The sequence below is a fragment of the Centrocercus urophasianus genome, unplaced genomic scaffold, assembly GCF_019232065.1.
Source record: "Centrocercus urophasianus isolate 14NV4802_14NV808 unplaced genomic scaffold, USGS_Curo_1.0 seq_36, whole genome shotgun sequence".
In the NCBI taxonomy this organism is placed as follows: Eukaryota; Metazoa; Chordata; class Aves; order Galliformes; family Phasianidae; genus Centrocercus; species Centrocercus urophasianus.
Window position 1 is genome coordinate 6,402,702 of NW_024884933.1, and position 25,871 is coordinate 6,428,572.

The 25,871-nt window shown below is 46.2% G+C and overlaps 1 protein-coding gene across 1 annotated transcript in view; it reads left to right on the forward strand.

Moving 5' to 3' along the window:
- The first annotated feature begins 1,439 nt into the window (after positions 1-1,439).
- LOC122167333 (calmodulin-binding transcription activator 1-like) overlaps positions 1,440-25,871 on the forward strand; it is a 124,925-nt gene continuing 100,493 nt past the window's right edge. The window contains exons 1-2 of the mRNA XM_042831826.1: positions 1,440-1,682; positions 6,345-6,523. Of these exons, the coding sequence (XP_042687760.1) occupies positions 1,440-1,682; positions 6,345-6,523 (422 nt within the window). The remainder of the gene's footprint in view (positions 1,683-6,344; positions 6,524-25,871) is intronic.

Consider the following 25,871-nt stretch of genomic DNA (forward strand, 5'->3'; position numbering starts at 1 on the left):
TACCCACATATTTACACCCCGCAAACTGCAAAAGAAACCACGCATTTTGTTCAGAAAGGTGTTGCTGGTAGGTACTGCCAAACTGCACCAACCCCACTTGTGCTTCCCAGGACTGTAGTGAAAAGTTTGGTTTTCTTTTCTTGTGCTTTGGTTCCTTTCCTGCTTACTGAGTGACATTCCTCCCTATACTTAATGCTCCCTTTAGGTGGAACAACTGGACGAATGCAGTCACATTGCATTTGCTGTCCCACTGATCTCAACAAGATACTGAGAGCTCGCTGCGTGTGGCTTTCAGATCTGCTTCTATTTGTAATATTCAGAATATTAATGGATTGGAGGATGGAGGCTGCTAGGAAATGAGAACTGCTTGATCCCAGCTGAGAAGATGCTCCATAATCATCACAAATTTGTATTTTTATTTCAGAGTGGAAGGACAATAAAGGATCTGTGAGCTGGAATTTGCCTCTGTATCAGTGAGGACGTGGAGATTTCCTAAGAGGATAAATGTGCTTGCTTAAGAGATCTCAATTTTATTAGCTCTGTGGTATAAATTCAGGGATGCGTACGAGCTCTCATGCTTTCTCTTAAAACATGCATATTTTTCAAGTTTATTAATTCAGATGTGTGTAATTCATGCCAGTTAATAACTTGAAATTTAGGCATTGTTTTTAAACTACTGATTTATTACTTAGAGACAATATAGGTAGCCTAAGGTAACTGGCACAAACACTGGGAATTGCAGATTGGTTCCAGGTTTCTTTTTTCACTTTGCAGAGGTCAGGTGGGAATCTCTGATGCATTTGAAGACGCAAAGAAAAAAACGGGGGTGGGGGGAGATGTCGAGCTGTGCCTTGGACAAGTGGAGGCTGGACTGAGTGCATCAAGTACAACCAGCTCAAGCCAAGGAGTGCCTGCACGCAGTACTTTGGGTTTGGCTGTATGGGATTATTGCCTGCATGCATCTCCTCCAGGCTGAGATTGCCTTCTGCCAGGCGGGATGTTCATTGCAAATCTCAGAGCTTTTATTAGCTTTTTTTTTAATTTATTTTTTCTTCCAAACAATGTCTTTGTTTTGCTGCAAGTTTTTCAGCTCAGAGCAGAATAAAGTCTGCAGCTTTCCTGCAAGCATGATGAGTACTGGGCTCCTCTGGAGGCAGTGTTGGATCCTTGCCCACCGGCACCTTCCTCGCTCGGTGCTGATGTCCTGTGCAGGGCTGCATGCTGGGAGCATGGCTGCCATGTGATGCTCTGTGGTGAGGGCTGCTTGCCGGGCATCCAGCTCCTGTCCTTCTCCAGCAAGGTGTTCTGGAGGGTAAGATGGTGCTTTGCAACCCAGGATTGCAGGCACGCGTGCTTGGTTTCTAATTAATCTGTGGCATGAGGCTAAATGCTGACAGAACAGCTCCTGTGGAGCTAGTCATTATTCTTTGTTTGGTGCCATGACCAGCCCTGAGGAAGCTGAGAACTGGAGCACAGCTTCAGGGAGCACGGAAAATGCTTTCACTCCTCTAACTTTCTCAGCCGTGTTAAGCGGAGCGGTGGCTGCTCTGCAGCACACTGGGCGTCCAGCTGTTGGTCTGTCAGCGCGGCTGCGGGTGCTGAGAATAAAACCAGTGGCACTGCCAGACAGGCGGAGCTTTGCGGGAAGGAACGGCGTTTGTCCGCACGGCGCCCAGCGTGAGGTGAGGAGCGCTGTGCAGGAGGAGGGTCGGCTCTGCTGCAGCTCTGTGCTGTTGTCTGCGCTGTTAAAATATTGAAGCAGCTGAGAAGCTGCAGTCACGCACTGTGGTTGGAGAGCACTGTTCTGGTGCTGCCGCACCGGGCTGCAGGATCAGTTAACTGCATTGCTCAGGTTCCACCGGGCTTAAGAGTGGGACTCCTGCACAGGATGCTGTGGCGAGGCTGGAGAGAGCAGCTCGCAGCTCCCCGATGCGTTCACACAGCACTGACAGTAAATTGCAGGACTGGGGGAGAGATGGGTGTGGGGAAAAGGGAATGGCCGTGTCCATTGCGTCCTTTTGGCTTCTCTCTCCTGATAATTAAACAACACAGATGAGGACAGAGTTGGGTTTTCAAAGCCTGGGTCTTTGTCTTCTGACCTTGCTGCTGACACGCTGCCTTTTGTTTGTAATCTTGGGTGAGAAGCGACTGAGAGGTGGTTTGATAGGATACAAGTGCAAACAATGGCTCGCCTGGAAGATAGGATGAATGGGATTTAATTGAATTTTTTGTGAAGACATTGATTTGACCCTGTAAGACATATAGAGTGAATCATTAGGGGAATTAACACACATTAAAATGCAGGGATTTTTTTTTTAATCAGAGAGCTTTTATTGTGCATATAGTTTTGTTTTTAATTATTTAATGACTTTGTGTCTCGTAGTGATAAATCTATTTCTTCACCCTTTTCTAAAGGAAAAATGCTGTTGGTGTCATAAAGTGGTGCGTGAACAGAGCTGATGAATACTGAATCTTCATTGCTGGCCCTGCAAAGCCAAGCACTGACAACCACAATTTCCAACAACCATCTTCATGCTGCTGGTGAAATTCCATGTCTGACCACTTCCTGCTTGGCTTTTCAGATGTTTTTCCTAATCTGTGTATGAGGAAAGTCTGAGCAGGTGTACCCTTCCCTCTATCCAGAACTGGAAACCTGGTTTCTTTTTCAAATTCCTCACATGAAAAGCTACAGTGATTGCCAAAAACAGGTTCTGATCAGCTGTGAGATTAAGGGCACCCTCAGCCCACATGTGAGTAAGAGGGACATTGAAATGGGAATGGCTGTGGTGCCTGTATGAATGCTAGAGGAGCAAACCCAGAGCAGGTTTAGGTTTGGTCTGGGGTGAGGTGCAGCCACAGTCTGGCACTGGGAGAGGGGGAGCAGGTTGGCTGGCTCCATCTGCTGCTGCTGTGGGATGAGGTCCTGCAAGCAGATCCCTTGCTTGCTCTGTTGGGCTTCCATTGCTGCACGTGTTCCTTTCTGAAAGGTCGGCCTGCACTGCTCGTTCTGCTGTGCTGGGTTAGCTGGTGCGTCTCATCGCTGCAGGTACAGATATTCCCTTTGTCTGCTTATCTCTTCTAGCATTAATTTATTTCACTGGTAATGCGACTGCATCAAGGGTTGCTCTGCAGCTCCCAAGCTGCCAGTGCTGCTGTTGGCTTGGCAAAATAAATTTCAGTCTTTACTATTGGAGGGGTCACGATGTGAGGCTGAACAGTGCTTTAGCACCAGGCACTCCTTCAGTATCTGTCCCATGGCCTGCACAGCTGCACGTCTCCCTCCACCTGCGCAGCAGTTCCCTGCACCCGTCTGTTCTTCCAGGCTCGCTCCCCTGCCCTGCTCCATCCCAGCACTCCCTGTGCTGTGGGGCACCCAGCAGTCCCTGAGCCTTCTGCCAACATTGCTGGGGGAAACCAGCCCTGCTCACTTCATGCCTTCTGCTGAAAGCTTTTCTTTTTTGTCTGCCTATTTTTTCCCAAGTGTTTGCTCCAAGTATCACTGAGCATCACTGAGTCATCTGTTTCTTGCGGTTCTGCTACAATGTGAGGTGGTAGACAAGAGATTATTTTCCCAGATTCTTGTTGCTTATGTAGTGACAGAAGTTGGCACATAGGTGTCAAACTGTAAATAGGAATTTCTGCTTGTTTCTGCTCCGTGTCTTGTGGAGTTGTTTGACTGGGATAACTTGCAGCCATTTTAGCAGGAGCACTCCTGAAATGAAGTGCTTTGACTTTGTGTATCCTGGATCCCTTTGCAGCTGTGGCAGTGGGGAGTGGGGTTGGAGGCGCATTCTGCAGCAGATGGGGCTGGGGGAGGTGCTGTGCTGAGCCCCAAGGTGTGTGCAGGGCTGCTGGCCATACTGCTGGGCTGTGCTGTGCTCTGTGCGCATCCCATCCTGCTGCCCCCATTGCGTGACTCCTTGTTCTGCGTATGAGGAGCACATGGAGGGCGTTCTGCCTTCTTGCTGTACGTGTTAATTCATACTGCCGCTGTGAGCTCGGTTTTCCTTGTTATCCAAGGTATTTCCTCTGGAGGAGGGAAATCAGGCTGTAATGTATCATTAAGCAGAAAGCCTCTGGGAACTCCTATCCTGGCTGATGTGAATCCCGCTTTTATCCTGTTAGAAGAATTGAATTATGCATTTTGAATCGTCTGAACATCTAGCTCTGGGCCTGGTTGGAGCCCTTGTTTTCCATATTACCAGAGTAGGGACAGGAGCTCCCGGGACGCCTCCCTGAGCAGCACCCAGCACGTACATGCACGTGTGTTTCTGTTGGTCACTCGTGTGCCTGCAGCACCGATTGCTCTGCATTCACTGCACACACACAGATTGCAGCTGGTGGGAAGTTGCAGGCCAGCTCTGGGCAGCGAGGCTGAGCTGCTGCAGGGCTGCTGTTTCTGCTGCTGTTGGGCAGGCACAGGTTACAGTTTCAGAGAAGGAAAATGCACCGATGGTGCGTTTAATGAAACGGCCCTGCAGTGCTGCCTGCTGTGCCCTGCCTGCTGAGCTGGGTGACCTCCGGTGTTTTAAGGAAGTGCTTTTTGCCTTCAGATGCACCACCACGCTTTTCTTGTGCTCTTTGTGGCTACCTGGAGAAAGAAAAGCCCACTTACAAAAGCAGGAGCTGCCTGAGCGCCTCCTGCACGCACACAGTTATGTGACCATTCTTTATTTCTGACGCTTCCGTTTGTCCGAGTGGGATGACAACGGAGACTTTAAATCTACTTATTCTTTTGTCTGCTGAAATGTGCTGAGCGAGTCCAGGTCAGCAGAGTGGAGGTGAGGGAAAACAATTTTTCTGTCTCTAAATAGCAACGTTTTGTTGCTGCAGTTCTTTTCTTCCCTGACAGTTTGGGGATGAAGATCTCAAGCATGCGGTGCTCAGGCCAGCTGGGAAGGGGAAGGAGATCAGCCTTTGGTTGAGACCTTGATTTATGAGCCTGAAATGCTTTGCTTTTCGGTGCTGACAGTGCCATGGTGCAGGTTTGGTTTGCCATGGGAGCTACTAGTTGTTTCATTCTCCTCACGGTAAACGAATGTAAGAATAGGCACAATCCTTTGCTAATTTGAAACGCTCGGAACCTGCCTATTTTTGCAGGATGTTGAGGGTGAATCAGCCTCATCCTCATCTCCGCATTCAAGGGAATTTGTTTCTTCAAATGCCTGCTTATACAGACCATCTGCCAAGGGCTGCTGTGGGGCTGCGCCAGCGAGGTGCTCCGTCTCACTCATCAGGTGCTGCGAACTCCGCCGCATCTCTGCAGCCTCTGCCTTCGGGTGCTGCGCTGCCGCGGGGTCTTTGAGGCCGCAGCGTGGGATCCCGCAATGCAAAGCTGGTGCAAAACAGCCCAACCTCACCGCGTCTTTCTGAGGCTGTTGGCGGCAGGTTGGTTTGGGAAGGCAGACGCGTGCTGGTTTGTGGTGCGGGGGGTTCTGGGAGGATTTATTTGCAGTGTAAACATGTTGGTTAGGAGTCATTAATATGACATTCACACAGCTCTAATAAAGCACAGAGCGCGGAGATCTGGCACCGCTGAAACACCCGGAGGACATTATGGATGAGTCTTAAAACCAAGAGTATTGGAAACAAGATATTTTTACGTCTCGTTTGGGAGTAATATAATTGCGTTGTGTGGCTCCAGCAGATGCTTGGGCCAGCTGGTTGGAGAGCACTGCGGGTTTTTTTAGCTTTGGTGCTACACAGATAAAGCCCTGACACAGAACTCTCATTTAAACAAGAAAATCCTTCCGTGGCCGGCAGTGCAGTCCTCACATTGGCGTTGCACGGCCGAGCTGCTCCCGCTGCCCCCACAGCTCGCTGCTTGGGGCCTGTAGGGCTGCCCCCCATCAGCCGGGCTCTGTTGGAGCCGTGGGCCGTGCGGGCGGGAGCAGCCACTGATGCGGATGTCACCCACCGGCTTTTTATGGCAACAATTAATAATTCAGCAATTCTCTCTGCAGTGATGTTGTTCTGTTTATAAATATTTAATTTAGCTTCAAGTGTCCGTGTTTGCACTGCCTTCCCTTCTCCAGGCTGGGCCCCAGCTCTGGCGCTGCCCGCCCTGCCTGCTGCGGCTCTCGGCCGTGCCCTTCCTTGCTGCTCTTGCAGACTGGCCGTGGTGCACGGATGTGCGCGAGGCTCCGGCTCTGTGCTCGTGGGGCGGTGCGGCCGAAGCAGAGTGGGAAATAGGAAATAGATGCACTTTTAAACGCAGTAATGTGTGTTCTGCAGTTGTCCAACATCCCAGTTCGCAGACAGAAATGCATTGTTTGTATTGTAAGCTGTGGGAACTTTCAAGGTAAAAGGCACCCGCAAGTGTGAAGGCTTGCTTTGAGTTGCAGGCAGAGCTGGGACTGCGCTTGTTGAAGACGTTCAGAAGGGTTCTGTGTTACAAAACTCACTTTTCCAGGACAGCCACGCCAATAACTTTCTTTTTCTGCGTTTCTTTTCAGGAAATTGCAGCTTATTTAATAACGTTTGAAAAGCATGAAGAATGGCTAACAACTTCCCCTAAAACAAGGTAACATTGCTAATAATTCCGCCTGTGAAATGTACATTGACTGATTTCCACTGACTACTTGACTTGCTAATCAATCCGTTGGCCACAAAGTGAAAACTCCCAGTCATGCTTGATGGCTTGTGACACCAAAGTCTCATTAATTGACTTAATGAGCGTTTTATTGAATGAAATCAGATTGATTAAAAATAGAACAGCTGCAATCTTGACAGGTTAAAGTTTTAACTTGATTGTTGAACATTTAATTGTATCCCTCAGATGAGCGGATTTTGCAGGCTCGCAGTGAGGTTGCAGGCTATTTATCTCAGCAGTTCTCCCTGCAGCCTCGAACTTTAAATAAATAAAAAAGCACAAAGCCTTCCCTTGTGCTTTGCCTGTTTAAAATGCATTCTCTGGGATTGTTTGCATTTTGGTGTTTTTCTTGTTGGGGTTAAGTGTTTGATGGTGAGGAGATCCCAAAAAGCCAAATTAACAGACATGTTTGCAGTTTATTATTCAGTAAATGTCATGTATTCTTCTCACTGCCATAAATGTTTAACTTCTCCCATCCCATGGGGTCTGGTATGTTAAGTTTAGACTGCAGATGTTTTTCTGCTATTTCTTGCTGCATTAAGACTCACAAAGTTTTGTTACTTATCAGTAACACGTTAAAATTACACTTTTTTTTTTTTTTTTTTTCCTACCCCCCATTCCAAATCCACCTTCCAAATTGGAAACCCCTATTGTTTCCTTAATGGTTCTCTGTTCTGGTTGAAGGGCCAGGAAATGCAGTAAATTGACCTTTTCTGCTGATGACAGCAATGAGGTTCATCTCTTTCTTTTTGTCTTTGTTTTTTTTTTTTGTGTCTGTGTCTTTGGTGTGCATAAATGCTTTGTTTCACTCCACTTCTTGGCTGCAATACATCAGCTAATATGATGGTATTAGAAAAGGTTATTTTCTGACCTGGCTGGTAATCCGAGTTTCAGAAATGAGGCCGAATAATTTCTTGCTGACCTTTTTCCACATGAGCCCATTAATTGGCTGGAAAACACATTAAGAAGTTGGGGTGCACATGGCATCATTCAAGAGAGGAGATTATCATTGTGTTTGTAGTAGTGTTTATGACTTTAAGAATTAGATTTGCTAAAGGCAATGCATGGAAATACCTTCCTATTAATATTACAATACCTGCGTGTTTACACTTGAAAGAAATAACGTCCCAGGAGGCACAGAGTTGTGATGGCTGTTCAAGGACCTTCTCAAATTGTTGAGTTAGTTTTGATTTTTTTTTTTTTAATTTCTTTTATTATTATAATTAATTGGAGCAGTTAAATGCTGAGATCATGCAATCAGAGCTCTTGGTATTAAAGAATTGATGACATCGATCCTGCACTGAACTGGAACGTTCCCCATTCTTTGTTTGCTGCTGTGGGTGCTTCTAATTTCCTTTCAGAAATTTAATAAAAATGAATTGTACCACTGACACTTATAGAGCTTCTTAATAAAATGATACATGGTGTGATTTGAGGGACCACTACTAGAAGACTTGCTCCAGCTGACCCAAGGAGCTTCAGGATCAGGTTGGCATCTGTGCTCTGCGTGCACAGGGAGCAGTGGGCCGATGCGTTTTGGGGACGTGCTGTGGGATCCCCTTGGCCAGGATTGGTGGGAGGAGGGCTGGGAACTGTTTGCCTGCTTACCCTTCTGTGCACAAAAACATTGGGTATCTGCCTACTGCAAAACCACCATCCAGCCTTGGTTTTAAAAGTGTAACCTGGTGCTTAGGGCTCCTTGTAAATGTGGATAATTGCAATCTCACGCTTGGTTGTGTATCCTGGAATTTGGATATTGAAGAGCAAGATCCGTGAATGTTGGATATTGGGTTTAATTGCAGCTGGGTTGAACCTCTAGCAGAGGATCTGTCACTGGTGGCTCAGTGCGGCGTGGCCTGGCAGGCAGCGAGTTCTGCAGTGTCTGATTGCTGAACTTAATGCCTACGGTGGGAGAAGAGGGGAGAGTTTATTGCAGCCGTAGGTGTGCGCCTGCAACGCCTGAACATCCTGGTCTGTCTCACTGAGAAGCTTCAGTGCTGACAGCACGGTGCAGTCGGATACGGTTGTGCTGTGGCTGCTGTGATGATGTTAAGGGAGCCGTAAGAAAACTTTTAACAGTGTCTAAAATGGCTTTTTTATGGAACTTCTCGTTAGACGACTCGAGTTGATGAAACATGCTAATAAATATGCTGGAATATTATTAAAACTGTCTTTCAAGCTTTCCAGTTTATCAACATAAATTACCAAGTCTCTCCCTATGCACAGACCTTGATGTTTCCTTGTGATGGTGTTTGGTTAGTTGATAATTTGCCAGATAATCCACAGTGGGTATTCCAGTCATCAGCGCAAATTGGCGAAGCTTTTTTTTGCTAATGCAGCAATACTGCAATCTCTGACATTTCCAAGTTTAAATGCAAATCATTTAACAAAAATTACTTGACATTTATATATCAAGTAGAATTTAATCATTATTTACATTGGAATTTCAATGACAAAGCTGATGCTCTTCGTCCAGAAAGTTCTGTTCTATGGATTTACTTTGCTAATTTGCTTCCCAGCACCTTCTCTAATTACCTGTCTTTGTTTTGCATGGAGCATATGTCAGAAGTGTTGGCAATATCCAGTGTGGTTCTGCCTGTATTTGCAGGTGAGGCGCTGAGCTGAAGCTGTGAGGTCAGTTTTCAGCTGGGGACGGAGCTGGGATGTTTCAGCCATGCACACGGACAGGGTGGGCTCCAGAGCTCCAAAAAACGAATGTCAGGAGCACAGAAGTTGCCCCGTGCTGCTGCAAAGCCTGGGAGATGGGTGCTGCTTGGGAAGCCAGCTTCCAGAAGCTGACACTGCGATGAGCCCTCATTTGTACTGAGATGTGAAGTGGTTGGGGAAATTCCCAGATGCGGATTTTCAGCCCTGAAAGGAACTGAGTGCTGTTTTTAGGCAGCGAGACTTGGCAATGATTAATATTTCGGGAACGAAAAGAAAGTTCAGTTGCAGCACACCCATACAAATCAATAGCGATTTGCATACGCTGTCAGTATCTATTTGCAGTAATTTAGTCTTACTTATGCTACCTACTGGGTTATTTTTAGCATTTTTATTTCCCTCTCCCGGCTTAAGGAAAACAAGCCTTGCTTTTCATTTAATAGACAAGGACAGTGGGGCCGCACAGCGTTTCCTGCTGATAGATTCTGACCTAATAAATCACGAAGCTGTCAGGACCTGCTTCATCACAGCAGCACAGGAAGGTTTCGCTCCGTTGGCAGCATCTGGCGGGGAGCAGCAGAGCTCCTCTCACCTATGAGTGCTTTCCTTCTTGCAAGTGAGGCCACCAAGTCCTCCATTGGGCTCTGTGCTCTGCAGCTCCACGCACAAACACACATAGCACAACTACGTCCCATCCCTGACAGCCATTTTTATCCGAGATTGCCGGGGACTCCTAAAGATAAGTTGAGATTTTGCAGTATATTAATTTTGTATTCAATAATTAATAGTAGAATTAATTGAATTATTCAATTTTCAGGTAAAAAAAGTAGAGTAATAAATATTCATAACTCATTTTATTAAGGGAATTTCCATTTCCTGTGTCATTAAAGTGAGATTAACTCAGGTTGGCTTTCAGTGAGGACTGAAAACAATTGTGCTGTATTGCTAATTTGCTGTTAGGTTGATGCTTTGCAAGCCAGCTCTCCAGCGTGCTCTGTGCTGAAGCCGCTGTGGCACACTGCGTTTGTTGTGCTTTTCTCAGTGCAATTATTCAGTTTCAAAACGTGTTTCTCCCCCACACCCCCTTATGAGTGTTTTTTTTTTTTTGTTATTATAAACTTCTCAAAATTTGATGTCATCAAAATACGAGGTACCCACAACTCCTCGCAGGAACCTTTTTAAACTCAACCTACTTGGCTGCTGGTTCACATCAAAAGCGCTGCTGAAGTTCGCCCTGATCTTTCAGCTGTGCAATAAGAGGCAGCAGTCTCTGTTGCAGTTTGCACCTATTTTTTGACAGCTCGTGAGTGAACTGTTGGTGAAAAGACCTGGAATTCCTTGGCTCTGAGGCTCGATGCAATTGGTGAAAAGCTCTTCAGGTCTTGAGAAATCCTTTAGAAGTGCCATCATGGCATTTAGTTACTGATTTATGTGTTTATTTTTGCTGCTGTGGTGTCCTGGAGGGGATAAGCAGAATGGAATGGAATGGAATGGAATGGAATGGAATGGAATGGAATGGAATGGAATGGAGATGCCTCCTGAGGCTGCAGGCGGTGCAGCAGCGTGCGTCACACAGTGGCTGGAGGTCCCATGAAGCCACCAGCACAGTATTTGTGAGTGGTTCCAGGATGTCTGATCTCCTGTTCTCATTCACAGAAATAACAGTACTCAAACTCATTTTTGAGATCCCACACACACTTTGAAGGTCCTCCCTCGCTTACACAGCTCATTCGTTCCATAGTTATGTGCGATTCTCAACCTTCCCCATGCCTGATGCTGAAGTTCTGTGCTTTCTGCTCATGTTGCTGACAGTTCTGTTTACATGTTTGGGGTCCTGTATGACCTATTTTTCCTCCATGAAAGGAAATGTGTGAGCTGTCAGCTTTTTCTAGCTTGGGATGCTGCTTGACATAATCCCTGCTAAATATGGCACATCTCTTTTTACACTTTAAAGATTTCATGACTCTAAACACTTTCTTCTTACTGCTCAGTATTTCCTACTTCTTTTTTTCCTCCCTGAAGAGGATAAACTGTATGGGGATGGTTTTAATAGGCATTGATTTGTATAGATTTTTAGCCCCTGTGGTCCAGGAGAGTTGAGAAGCCAATAATTAATTCTTTCAACAGCTCATTCCTTTTGTTTTAAAATGACCTAATAGCAAAATTGCTGGTAGCCTTCAGAATGCATGGCCCAGATCTGTTCACCCTCTAAGTATTTCATTTAAATGCTTGCCATGAATTATTCAGGTAGGATAGCAGGTGAATGCTGGTGCTACTGGAGAACTTGTCTCACTTAATATTTAACTGGGAACTCAGGAGAGTGGCATCGCTGCGAAGGACAGCGCTGCAGACCTGCAGCATTGCTCCTCCTGCCATGGATGCTGAACACTGGAAAACGCGGGCTCATCAGGAAAAGCAATTATCTTACAGTGATTGAGTTATTTGCAAACTGCTGTCTGCCTTCAGCCCAGCCTTTGGTAAGCTTGTCCCGTCGATAGATATGGTCTGTGAAAACACGTAGCTCTTATTTTCAGACAAAACTGGCATTCAGAATTTGGCCAGGCTCTGATTCTTTCTTGATAAAACATAGTGGGGAGCAAGAGGTTGGTTGGGGTTTCAAAGGCTGAGTCCCCATGCTGGACTGTGTGGTCTGGGCTTAATGGACTGTGAGCTGAGTAAGACAGCGGCTGCTTATTGTCCTGCTCAAAGCAGGAGGAAGATTAAAAATGTATAAAAAGAGATTTTGTTTTGGTCTCCTGGTGGCCAGAACCAGACTGCCTGACACGTTTATGTACCTTGTTTCTAGGTCGAAGGGCATCGAGAAGTAGGGATGGTTTTGGAGGTGCTTTGCCTGTGCAATATGTGAGGGCTGCAGAAGGACCAGGGAAGCAGTATTGGTTCATACTGCATTGGAAAGTAACAAAGTTAAAACCTTTGTCCTCTTAAATGCTTGATGACTTAATTGATATTCTGGTACAGTAGTAAAGAAGCATCTTTTGTCCAGGAGGTGAGACATGCAAAAATAACCTTTAAGTTGCTCATAATTAACCTTTAATGATATCCTCTCATTTCTCCAATACATTCTCTGCATCAACAACAACACACAGGGAGAGCATCTGAGGCTGCTTGTTGCATCCCAATGGCCTGCGAATACCGGTTGATTAAAAACAAAATATTTATGGCATTATTTATTGACAAAGACTCTTTTCCTCCAGGAAACCTGGCACTGGGATTTAAATTCCAAGGGGAAAGACATGTCGTGTGTCGGGAATGTGGATCCTTCCCTTTTCAGACAGGAGCAGCATTAGCACTGTGATATTTATCATCAGTGTAGCATGATTTCAACTGCACTCGGGTGTATTAGTAAGTGCATGCTAAAATTCTAGAAGTGTTTGAGGAACAGCCAGGGAACTTGATGGAGGGGAGCTGTGCATAATGAAGGACCTGCTACTCAGACTTGAAGAATACAAATTGATTTGTATAACAAACCGTGTTTGTCAGAAGATGAGCAGCTCACTGCAGAGACTCATTTTTGTGCTGAATAAGAGCGCGCGTAGGTAATGAGTTGGCTTTATCTTCGTGTGGAACGAGGAATCATTTGCTAAGCAGGTAGCTGGTGTGTTTGACAGATGTGCTGTTCCCATGCACGCTGCTGTGCTTGTGATCTCCTGTGCTGATTCCTCTCAACGGGTTGTGGTCTCGGTGGATATTTACAGAAAGGTGTAATTGTTCCTTTTTTTCCTCCCAGAAGGTTCATCCCTCAAGCCAGGAGTTTCTATTTTCAATTCTTGTGTGCCTGAGTAGCAGACGGCTTCTTTTCTCCCAGTTGTGAGGCACTAGCTTCAGCTTCTGGTTGTTTTCTTCCTTTTCTCTTTGAGCTTGTGGAAAAACGTGCTTTTACAGTTGAGATGATCACGTGCAGTCATAGGCTTTTTCACTGCTTTTGCCAGAGAAGCAGCAGGAAGGGTGACGTTTGCAGCCCAGCATGCATTTGCCTTGCTCTTCCTGACGTTGAAGCCAAGGAGGATGCCGTAACTGAGGTGATCCATGGTGGAGCTGAGACCTGTGGACATCACCACAGCTGAGACCACCTTGCAGATGTCTCCTTTTCCCTTTCTGTTTGCTGTGCGTTCTCCACTGCGTGTGGGATCTCTGCAGGACTTTGGATTCATGTTCTACCCTGCCTGCGGGGGGGGATCAATGTTTTATAAGAGCTGTGTATTTGGTGGTGAGGTCCATGCTGCTGCCTGTGCAGATGGAAACGCTCTTTGTGTTTCCTTGGTGGGTTCCTGCTTTGTTCCTTGAAGAGGAACAGGGATCCTGCAGCCCTGCCGGCAGCGCGGGCTCTGCTGGAGCTCGGAGGTTGGCTGCTGCTCTGAGGAAGGAACCACCACTGTGGGCTATAGGCTCATAACAGTGGTTTACAAATATTTAATGGGAACGTGGGGAGCTAAAACAAGTGACTGTCACCTGCTGTGTTTACCTGTGGAGACAATGCTGCTGCATCGCTTCCTTTGAGCATATTAACGTGTTGCATCTGTTTTGCATTTAAATGGAAAGATTTTCCAGTGTTATAATGGCATGAGTGGGGCTGTAGAAAAAGACAGTTGTGAGAAGGGGTGCGTAGGGCATCTGTCCCGTGCTGGAGGCGTCTGTGTGTTTGGGCTGGCCGTGCTGCGGTGGCTCTCATTGGTTTTGATTTGCCACTGGTGGGCAAAACCCTGAAGTTGAACATCAAGAGGTAACCACTGGGCCTGGAACGTGGTGTTGATTCCTGATGAAGGCCTTGTCCCCAGGAGCCGCGTCCCGCGCTCACCCCGGCTCCCGGGAGGAATTCTCTGTGTGAATTTGTTTTTAAGACGGCATTCTTTATTTTAGACGTGTTGCTTCCAAATTGCCAACTGCCTATTTGTTCCAGACAATTGTGGATACAATCAGCAAAGTAAGCAGCGCTGTAGGCTTTAATTATTCGGCTAATGGACAATGACTGATGAGCGGGTGCCCCAGCTGCGCGGCCCTCTGTGCTGCAGGAGGAACTCGTGCAGCCGCGCTCGCTGCGCTGCACCCATGTTGCACTCAGAGTCTTCAGTGCTGCCTCATCCATCTTGGTGGCCGCTTGCTTGCTACTCTGTACGCCGTTAGAATTTCTCTTGAGGCTGATGATTTTAGCTCAGGTTGTTGTTGTTTTTTAAGAAATCTGTTCTGAAGTCCCACAGTCCTCTCATGGGTTCTTCAACATCCTATTCATAGAATCATCAACTGTTTGGGTTGGAAAAATGCTCTATGTTCATGCAGTCCAACCATCCACCACCACCTCTGCCCACTAACCCACGTCCCCCAGCACCACACCTGCCCTTAAACACCCGCAGGGATGGGTGCCCCCCAGCCTGGGCAGCCTGTGCTGCTGCCCCACCACTCTTCCTGAGAAGAAATCCTCCCTTCTAACAAAACTCATTACTGCCCTCTTCGTGATATCACCATCAGGTACTTGAGGGCACATTTTTCCATTTCTTCTGCTGTTGCTTTTCTGTGCTGCATCCATTGACTATGATGTGTGTGATACTCTGTTTCCCTGTGGCTTTATATGTTTTCCTGCAGGTATAGATTGGTTTTGCAGTGTCTGTACATCCCCCTGCTTGTATTTACAGGGAACTGCTGTGGGAACTCCATGTCTGTAACAAACCAAGATGCAGCACAGCTGCTGCTTGCAGGGTCTGGCTACTTGCAAGGAGGCTGATAGGAAGGGATGCCACTAATAGTCCTGTAACCCCCAGGATTTGCTTAATGGCACTGATAATTCCTTACCAAATCATCTTAAGATGATTATTTTTCAGTCCTGAGAAACGTAGATTTACAGAAATCTGGCAGAGGTTCTCATGGAGTTACACTTGGCTGACGTTCTTGCGCTGCAACAATACTTGAAAATAATTAAATTTTAAATTCCATGTAGAATCTGGTGGGTAGGCAGATGTACCGCTATGTTAAACTTTATGTCACTTAAAAATGGTTTTCCAGTACATCGGAGGGAGATCATCCAGCTGTAAAATTATCTGCTTTATGATACTGCATCACAGCTTTGGTCTTTTTATTTTAATTAAAAATGTACCTTAAATCTAACATCCTCAGATAACTTTCCCCGCGCCTTTTTGTTTCCTGTAATTTACTGTCAGAATGTTAAATTACGTGGCTCTTCTGCGAGCTTTTGGCACTGCTTCTGGCAGAAGTTTGTTGGTGAAGTTAAGCATTTCCTGCTGCCCTGTGGGGCGCTGCCTGCCGAGCAGCTGCCCTGTGCTGGGGCGGGCTGAGGTCGTTGGCTGTGTCCCAGAGCAGGCTGGGGTGGATGGGCTTCACGGAGGACAAACCTCCCCAGCACCTCGGGGCTACGAGTGGGGCAGCAGAGCCCCACAGCGCTGGCCGGCTGCAGAACACGAGTCTGCAAATCATGAACTGTGCTGGTTCTGGAATTAAATGAAATGCCTGCTCCCAAGGCACCGCACGTGACCGTTCACCAAGTTTTGCAATGTGATTTATGTTTAGCTGTAGGATTATTGTTTTCTATTGATTCTGAGGGAAATAAAACAGCAGTAAAAGCCCATCGTAAGCCTCCCTAAGGAACCGATAAGTTGAATCTTTCCTACAAGAAATACTGTTGTCTCTTTGGGTGACTTCTGAACCAGCAGCCCCAACAGCCTGTGAGCAGTGGGTCTGCAGGCAGCTCCCCGGGGGCTGCTCACTGCCCAGACCTGGCCAGCGTGCCTGAAATTGACTCTGCTTACCTGGAAAGCACTGACTTCTCAGTCTTCCCTGGCGTGTCAGCCTAGGGTGTCTTGTTTACTTCTTACACGCCTGGCATTTTTACAAAATGAATAGTAAAATCTATCGAGTCTGTCAAAGCTGTCATGCCTTTCTGCTGGGGAGCCAAACTGTGCCAGTGTGCACTGTTGGTGTGTTCTGTTGTTTTTTTTCTGGCCTCATTTAACGTTGCTGTGTGCAGTACAAGGTTGCTGGTGCTGGCGGGGAGCCATGGGGCCGTTCTGCCCCCTCCAGCTCTGCTCCTGGCAGTGCTGCATCGCACTTCGTCGGGGTGCCCCCGACTGCTGCTGCCAGTAAGAATGAATTGGCCATAGTGATGTTTCTGTATTTATGTTATAATGTCAATGATGAGCTAAATTAAGACAAATAAGGCTGTTACGCTCGCTGTTTAATTTACAAAATTTTAATGAGACTAATAACATCTGTACTTGTTCCATCTTTCTGCTGGCTGGAAGACTCTTAGCAGGGCTGACAGTTCCATGTTCAGCTTGCTCTTCAGCAGCCCTGAGAAAAAGGAGGAGTTGGCAAATGTTGTATGAAGTCGTTTGCTTTTGCCTGCACTTCATCTAACGCTGGTGGGGAAGTAGGACAGATGACAGAAGAACACAGTATTTACAAGTGGAATTGTTTGATGGGCGAACGCAGCAACAGAGATGGGCAGAGGTGAAGTCTTCCATGTGCATCCTGCAGGAAGCACGCCTTGCTCTGCTTGTCCTGGAGGGGGGAATGCTACCTCCTGTGGTGCTCCCATTTAGCTGGTGTCATTTGTTGGTTTAAGGATCAAAGTGGTGCATAGGAGAATCCACCTGCTGTTGTCTCTGTGCCCTCTGAAAAGTGACCATTTGTTTCTCATCTGCTGAGCCTCCAGTGCAGCAAATGGGGTTGTGCAGTGGAGATCTTCTTGCTGCATAAGCAATTAGCTAAAATAAACTGCTCAAAGGGCAGATTATGCAGGGCTCTCACTCTGTGACAAATGAATTAATTGACTTTGTTTTGTGTTTGCGGCATGTTCCCTATATTTTACTTAACTTTCTCACTAGCTGAAAAGCCTCCTGTGTTTCCTTTTGCTCTTTGCTGCCATGCTGAGCAAACAGGATATTACAACTTGATTTACACAGATACAAATAAAGGAGGTTAAGTGATAAGAAAATGTGTAAAGGTTCTCTCAATTAAGAGGAACAAAACTTCTTTCTAAGCACGTCTGGGAGCATCTATTGCATCCCCTTATCTGAGGTGTCATCAGAATTCTGGCTGCAGCCTGGACAAAGCAGGCTGTGTTAAACAGTGCTGGGAGGTGGGGTGGGATGGTGGTCTGTGCTCTCCTACAAAGGGCTCAGGCAGTGGTGTTGGAAGGACTTGAGTTCAGCTCAAGGATCCCGTGTATGTCGAGACCAGAGTTCCCCAGCCAGGGCTGGGCAGCTCCTGGCACTGAGGTGCTGAGCACAGCCTCCATCCTGAGCACATCCATGGGATGCTCACGTTGGGCACAGCTTCGCACGGCCGCTGCTGAGCCTGTGTGTCACGTCGTCCTTTGGAGGCGGCTTGGCTGAGCTGGAACGTTGAAAAAGCAACTTCATTAAAGAGCAGTTACAGAATGATTAAAGGTGCCTGCCATGGAAATGAATGGAGCCGCGGTGCCGTGAGGGTTGCCTCTCTTTGCGGCGTTGGCCGGGCGTTTTGTAGAGAAGCATGCAGGGCACACAGGAATTCATCGAGCAGTTTCCAGAAATGATTTCTTTTGTGCGTGACGTTGGCAGAAAGCTGGCAGCCCTCATTGCTCGCTGCTTGGCGGCGTTGAACGCGGGCGCACTGAGCTGGGAGAACCACGCAGAGCCAGCCGTGCTCCTGGCATGGCTCCTGGCAGGTGGCTGCTGGAGCTCTGATTTAGGAATGTTTTGAGTTCTTAATTTTATAAACTAACATCACTCTGCTATTAATTGCTCTCCGTGATTTAAACTCCAAGGTGACATTAACGCCGAGTAGATTTTAAAGGTTTTATTTGAAATTGTACGACGTTATTAGTGGTGCATTACCTTAGGTTATAGCACACAGCTTTACCTCATGCTGTTGGAATAAGGATTACAATTTTCTGGCCCCTCTGGTATCCCGGGTGACTCATTAAATGATCTGGCCAAGTCGCTGAATTTATTTACAGTAAGTAAATTAAAGCTATGGTACAAATCTTTGCTGTGTAACAGGATTTGTGAGCAGCTGAGAAAGGTTGAAACTGTTGGACCGGTTACCAGGAAAACAGTTTGTGTGTAAGGGAGGATTTGCTTCACTGAACAACACATTGTCCTGGTCATGAAATGCTCAGATGAAACATGGCCGAGAGGCAGGTTGTTTTTTCACTGTCCCGCTTTCTTAGTTCTATTATGCAATATTCAGAGGGAAGCTCCTAAAAACCATCCGTGTGGCATCGCGGGGAGGGGGCGCCGTGCTGGCCCAGCAGGGCACTGCCTGCACAGCGCAGCCGCTCCGGCCAGCCCTTGCCCTGCGTTGGCTCGGCACGTTGCTGGTGCTCTGCAGCAGCAGCAGCGGTTTGGTGCTTCCCTTCCCCTCCCCTGATGCTTTTCTGTTTCTGGAATCCTCACCTTCTCTGTTGCAGAGAAGCGCTCTGAGAGATGAAGGTTTGGCTGCCTCTTTTTTTCTGCTCCATGGGAGCGATGTTGTGTTAGAGGAGGAGTTATTGCCTTTGTTTTGTTGCTTTTAGTGCTGCTTCCCTGCTCCGTTTCTGCTGAGCGGCCTTGTGACATCCAAACCAATAAGCAAGCGGTGCATTTTGGATTTTTTAAAATCTGTTTTTAATGATTAACTCTGGTTGTTGCTGCTGCTGAGGAGCCACTCGTTGCAATGTCTTCGTTTGGCAACTTCAAAAGTTCCATCTGAATCGGAGGAAAGTTCTGCCAAGATTTTGTGAACCATCACTGAGTTTCCTTGAAGCAATTTGGTTTCAAAAGAAAGTAAAAGTATGACACACGAAGCATTGCTACTTTTTTTATTATTATTATCTATCAAGTTATTTCTTCCCTAAGCCATCCTTCATCAGAAGTAAATCTGTTTCCTATTTCATCTCTGTTGCCTGATTCGGTATGGATTAGCATTTCTCACGCTGCGGAGCGTTTTCGCTCTGAGCCAAATCTCTCTTCACACAATAGATTGCCATCTTATAATGTAGGACTTATTTCTCCGTCACTTTAGAAGTCCTGCTTCATTAGCTTGGTGACTGTTTGGTAATTTGCAAAGTCACTTTCCGAAGTTTTAATACTCGCTGGTGAAGAGTCCTCATAATGAATGCATTACATCCCAATGGCGTTGTGATGCCATCAGAAGTGGGAAAAATTAGAAGCGGTGCTTAGATGTGACCTCGGGATAAGGGAGGCTGTGCAAGAGGCGGTGGGGATGGGGACGGGGCGCTGAGCATGTAAAGCAGCAAAACTTAATGGGCAGGTGGATTTTGGCTTTTGGGTTCGGTTAGAGCTGCTTCCTGGTGCTCTGCATTGTGGATTTGCGATTCTGAGTGGTTTGAAAAGTGGCAGAGCTCGTATCTTGGTTCTCAGATCTGCATATTGCATTCAAGGCAATTGAAAAGAAATTGGGTGAGCACGAAGGTCATCTCATCTGCACTTGAAACAGGTTTGGGTGGGTGCAGAGATGTTCCATCGTGGTCATTACTGCAGCGTGGCTCTCTGTGCTGGATGGGACAGATGCAAATGAATACCTGAACTCCTCAGTCTGCACAGTGTTTGCAGCGTGGAAACGTGGACTGTAATGGGAGTGTTTTATATTCATGAAAAAAGCAAACTCCCTGCTATTCAGAACGCTCAGTTGCAATGTGAGTGAATAAATTGTGTGTGCCCTTCCATCCCTGGCAGTAAAACATTCCCACCGTCTTCCTTCCCAAAATCCTGTACTGAAATTAAAGATGGTGTTCACAATATTTCAGGGAGGTTTCAGTTTGCTCAACATTGCACAGAACCTCAGGAGAGCTGCAGTTTGACTGAGTTCTGCCGCTGAGATAGCAGAGATGCCTTATCCCTGGAGGTGCCCTAGGCCAGGGATGGGTTCTGAGCAGCCTGAGCTGCTGGGAGCACTCAGGCATGGCATAGGGTATGATCTGGGGGGGCCTTAAGGTCCCCTTCAACCTCAGCCATCCTATGGTTCCGTGATACGATTCTGTGAGAGCGTCACCGCGATTTTCTGTTGTGGGTCCCCGAATGCCAGAGCCTTACGGAGCAGTTTTGCTCTGTTATCGCAGAGACTCCTCAAGGTCCCATGCGGTGTAGGGTCCATGCTGTCCTCAGGGTGGTTTAATTCTGCAGAGCTTTAAATGAAAATGCTCTGGAATACGTAACTATGGTTAAAGAAAGTATTCACGAGAGACTTTTTCCCCTGAATGAAAATCATAATTAAACTTCCTAATTATTTCTTAATTATTTCCATAAATTTCACAACATATGCGTACACGGGGCTGCATTTTCTTTTTCTTTTTTCCTTTCGTTGCTTTTTAATCAGACCTTTCTTACTGAAACGAAAAGGATGAGATGGCAGTGCTGGCTCACACGCGTGCTGCACGATCCCAGCAAGGGCGCTCCTGGGAGGACGGTGCAGTGACCGGACACCAGAGAGATGCTGCTTTTGGCAGGGGAGCACAAACTGTTTTGGTCGGTGTTTTCAAACCTGCCTTGTGCCTTTTTTAGCAGCGCTTCTGGTGCCAGCGTGTAGGGAACAGCAATCACCTGACTGCTCGCTGTCAGCGTGAGCTGAGAAAATAACACAGGAAAGAGCCAAACAGTGGGTCTTTAATTAAAGAGTCAGCCAACATTTACCCTTAGATGTCTGGCACGCTGCACGAGGCTTTGAAATTGTGATTGCAGCTTGCCATGTGGGTGTGACATGGGGTTTTAAAAAGAGATTCGCACTCATTTAGATGATCTCAAATTAGTGTGCGTTGGAAAAAGGATTTGCTGTTATTAAAAGTCAGCTCTAGCTAAATTAATCTGAAAACATGTAATTTTATCTCAACTAAAAATACCGCGAAGTAATTAAATTTGGAAATGGGATGAGCTGAGAAGGTATAAGAAACGATAACCATCCAAATAAAACAATAATTGAGTTGCATTGTAAACAAAGTCCCGGAGGAATTCAAGGTTTTTTTAGAAAGTTAGTTTATAATAAACTTTAAGTCAAGGGTGCTTAACAGCTTGGTGTGTTTGGGAAGTGGTTGACTGCATTTGTATTTGTGTATCAGCATAAAAAGGAGCGCTGGTGTCTCTGAGGGCTGTGATGATGAGGTCTGAGGGTTCCTTCGTGTTGGCAGGTGCTGAGTGCTGGATGGAGGGAGGACCTGGGCACAGCCCGGCTCTCCGCGTGGCCGAGGGAGCAGGCAGTGGGGAGGTGAGCTGTCAGGGGATCCTCTGAGCCCTGTGACCAACTTAACGCATCGCTGGTGATGGCGCACAGCCTGCGCGGCACCACTGTGTTACATTATGGATCCATCAACTCATTAAGGCTGGAGGAGACCTCTAAGGTCATCCAGTTCAATCGTCCACTTACCACCAATACTGCCCACTGACCCAAGTCCCTTACTACTGCATCTGCCTTAAACACCTCCAGGGACGGTGACCCCACTGCCTCCCTGAGCAGTGCTGCGCCGCTCCTTCATCTGGAAAAGCTTTGCGGGAGCAACGCAGAAATGTTTCCTTTCCATTTGCTAAAAATACCTTACTCTTAATTCTGAAAAATTACTGTATGGATCTCCATATTTCACAGGCCATAACCAGATTACTACCTTTTACTGGAATAGTCCGTGTTAATGAAGACCGACTGGGATTACATAATAGGTTTCCTCCGAAGAAGGCATTATGTGGTTATTTTTTACTGTCTGGCATTCTAGTTAATTGCTTTGTCATCATTAATTGATGGAACCAAATTGATATGAATAAATAGATTACCTTCTCGAGGTTAATCTGAAAGACAGGAGGGGCTCCCAGGGGCGTTCAGCCACGTGCAGTCGGAGCTGCAGGAATGGAGCGCGGGAGGTGGGCAACCCCAGCGAGGTGTTGAAGAGCAGCTGGAGTCGTGAGAGGTGTGAGCATGAGGAACTGTGGTGGGGTGACCGTCCCGTCTGTAGAGGAGCAGCGATTCGCGTTTGTGGGGGAGAAGAGATCCTTTTTCATGCTAAAGAGTGAAGGGAGCGAAGGCAGACAGATGTGCCTGAGCACATCTTCCTGGGTGCTAATTTTAAGGGCATGCAAATGCATGTTGTCTTTAAAATGTGCAAACACATGGATGCTCACGTAGACAGAAATAACTTAGCAAATATTGCAAGGCTCAACTCCTGCTGACCTTCCTGCAGAGCAGTCGTGCTTTTCACAATGTTAGGAGGTGGTCGTTGGCAGCATCTCTGCGAGTGTGACTGTCATACAATATTTCTGACCAAATCAGGGCTGTAGGTCTTTGGCATTGTGATTTGTGTCCAACGAGAGAGCAATCAATAACACAGAATAACTGTTAACACCAAGGAGTTCTGGAAACCCCATAGGTGCATTTGGAAATATAGATGAGATGGGCTCCCCTCAGCACAACAACAGAATCGGGATGATTAATATGGAAACAGCTTAAAGCATTCATGAGTTGTAAGAAGTAATTCTCAGTAAATCAAGCAGCATCCCCATAGGAGAAAGGAATAAGAACTAAATGAGGGCTAACAAAATTGATAAAGGTTCTTGAGCAAGAAAGAGATGAACACCAATTCTTTTAAAATTATATTTAAATGGACAAAGTTGATTCAACCATCCTTCTTCATGCCTTGCACTAAGATTTAGGTCTATAGCACATCATTATATCAAGAAATAATTTTCCAAAAGACTTTTTAGCATTTCATATGCATTTCACTTAATGACTATTTTAATATTCTAGCTTTTTTCCTATACTGTTACAAGGAGGTTTCAATTGCTTGGCATACTGAGAAGTTCATAAAAATTGTTTCTAATTTTTTTTTTTTTTTCAAATCTGGGATAGAGTTTCAAACCATCAGCATATGAATTATCACTTTATTGAAAGAAAAAAAGATTCCAAATACGGTTGTTAGCCTGCAGCTTGAACTACAGATAGAGCTCTGGGACAGCTGTTTCCAGAAGCATATTCCTGTTTAGTGAGCCAAATGAACAGGTACTAAAAACAAGTTCTGGCTTGCTACTGTGGTAAAAAGAAAAGAGCTCCTCTGTCATGTCATATTATACAAACCGTGTGCATGAGGGGTATTGCCATTATTGACCAGAAGAAATACCAGACGTGATTTCAGCAGTAAGGAGGGCAGGGCGGGTTGTACTGCAGCATGGTGTGGAATATCGAGGCACTGTGAGGGCTTCTGGCCCCGTTTTGGGGGATCATGGCCCCATTGTGAGAACACGTAGCCCAGTTGCCAGGAGTTGGATGCCGTGATCCTTGTGGGTCCCTTCCAACTTGGGATATTCTGTGGTTCCGTGATTCTGAAAAGTTGAAACTCCTGAACAGCAGAGACAATAAAAAGCCGCCCAGTAATGGAACTCTTCCCTATTAATTCTTTTTTGTACAGATTCTTTTGCAGTACATTAATTTCTAAGCGTGAATTTCCAGCTAATGAACCTCAGAGCCTCAGTTCTGTCTTTTATTCGGAGATAGAGGAGAATGAGAAACTTCAGTGGGTTGGTTGTAGCTTTGTCTGTGTGTGTCAGATAACTCTTCTCTGCTATGCTGTCCCAACAGGAAAAGTTTGGAGAATCATATTTAACTCTGTCTAACAAGCCAAGTGGAACTGGTGCAACTGTGCCACTTAGATATTCTGAAGCTGCACCCTAGGCAAGGTCTAATAGAGTCTGTATTTACATGGGGAGTGCTGTGAGCCAAAGGCTCTGTTTGGACTCCAAAATCCATGAAGCTAATGTAAGTTCTTCCTCTGACATAAAGGGTTTTGAATGAGGCTGCTCTTCTGCAGAGCTAATTTGGAAAGCATAGACCAGTGTTCCCAATCAATATGGCATATATTTATACGAGCAAAGTACATCAAACCATCCTGTGTACCGAGGTGATTTAAAATAACGCTTAACCTGTAGCCTCCCTGGAAATTCTTTCAAGCTCTTTAATGAAGCATTTCTTCAGTAGATGTTTATTTTCTTTTTGTTGATATGTTTATGGTCCTGAGATGCAGATATTTGAGTCACGAAGCATGTCTGATAAATGGAGGCAGAAGAACAAGTTGTGGTGATGTGGGATATTTTGCAGTATTGCCAGTGCAGGTTCTGGCAGTGCAGCTGCCTGTTTCTGCATTTCTAGCCTTTGAGAGGTTCTTAATGTTCGATATTTTGGGCCATTTAAGATCATAATGGCACATAGAAATTGTTTCTTGAAAAAAAAAAAAAAAAGCTCTGAGTAAGAGTTTGGCTGTCAGCATTTTCCCAGAGCACTGTTTCCTAATGCAAAGTGCCCTACGGTGTGGACTGAGGAAGGATGGCATCCAGATGGAGGTGTGGGGGGAGGATGAGTGCCCCATCCCCGGAGGTGCTCAAATCCAGGTTGGCTGGGGCCCTGGGCAGCCTCGCCTGGTGGGGCCCCCAGCCCACGGCAGGGGTTTCAAACGGGATGGTCTTTAAGGTCCCCTCCTACCCGAGCCATCCTATGATTCCGTGAGAGCATGGCAGGACCTTGAGCCTGCCTGGAGCTGGCACACGGCTGTGCTGTGCGGCCCAGTGCTTCTGCAGTTTGTTGGGCCAGGGCTTCTGCGGCTGCAGTTGGTTTCAGTTCCCAGCATGTATCCTGTTCCGATGGAGGTGCTTTACTTGGCCGCCCATAAACAGTCTGGTGATGCCTTCATACTGGTGTGCGCCCGTTCACTCGCGTTTGGTTAGAGCCGTAGGTAATTACTCTCATACTTAATGAACAGCATTAGTTTTATTGATGAACGCTGAGGCTACATGCTGGAAAGAGGAGGTAAGGATTAAGTTTTATGGCCTACTGCTGCTATGAAAAGGAGCATCTAGACACCAATTAATGTCCCCTTGATGGGATTAGTCATTGCATTAACTGCAACTCTGGATAAAATTGTTAAGTCTGTTATTTTAGACTTTAACCTCTTACGTTTTGCAGATATCAGATAAATTCACTTTTATCTTAAGTACAGAGTATATTTAATGCTAAAGAGAAAAAATCCGGTGTGTTTGCATTTTTGTTGGATTTGCATCAGCTCCCATGTGGGTAAGAACATCTCTTCCAAAGTTTTTATTTCGTAAGTGAAGAGTTCAAAGGTCAGGCAAATTTCAAACATGGTTTGGAATTCCCCCAAAGCCACGCTAACCATCTCAACTTGGGGATGTGCTCAGATGGAGTTTCCTCTTTCAGCTTTCAGTGTGGACTTCATTCTCCTGGTGAGCCATTGGTACGGTGGAGGAGAAATGTCAAGGCAAATGAAGACTTGCAGAGCAGCATTTCTCAGGGGAGAAATAACTTCTGTCATCAGATTTTTTCCCTGTTAAAACAAGAAGCGGGAGATGAGGCCTTTCTAAAACTTGATGTCAGTCAGAAGGAATCGCAGCTGACAGTCACCATGTGTCTCTCCTACCCTGCAAGTAGGAGCTGTGATATAAGGGCTTTAAATGCTGCACATAGCACAGAAAAGAAATTAATAGAAAGTTTATTTGAAACCCATCATCTGGAAGGTTTGATGGCACCCAGATGGAGCAGAGCTCTCCAAGATAAAAATGTGCCTGCCCGGGTTTCTGTGTGCCGTGGCTGTAACTGGAATGGGAGGCGCTGGGAGCGCTCG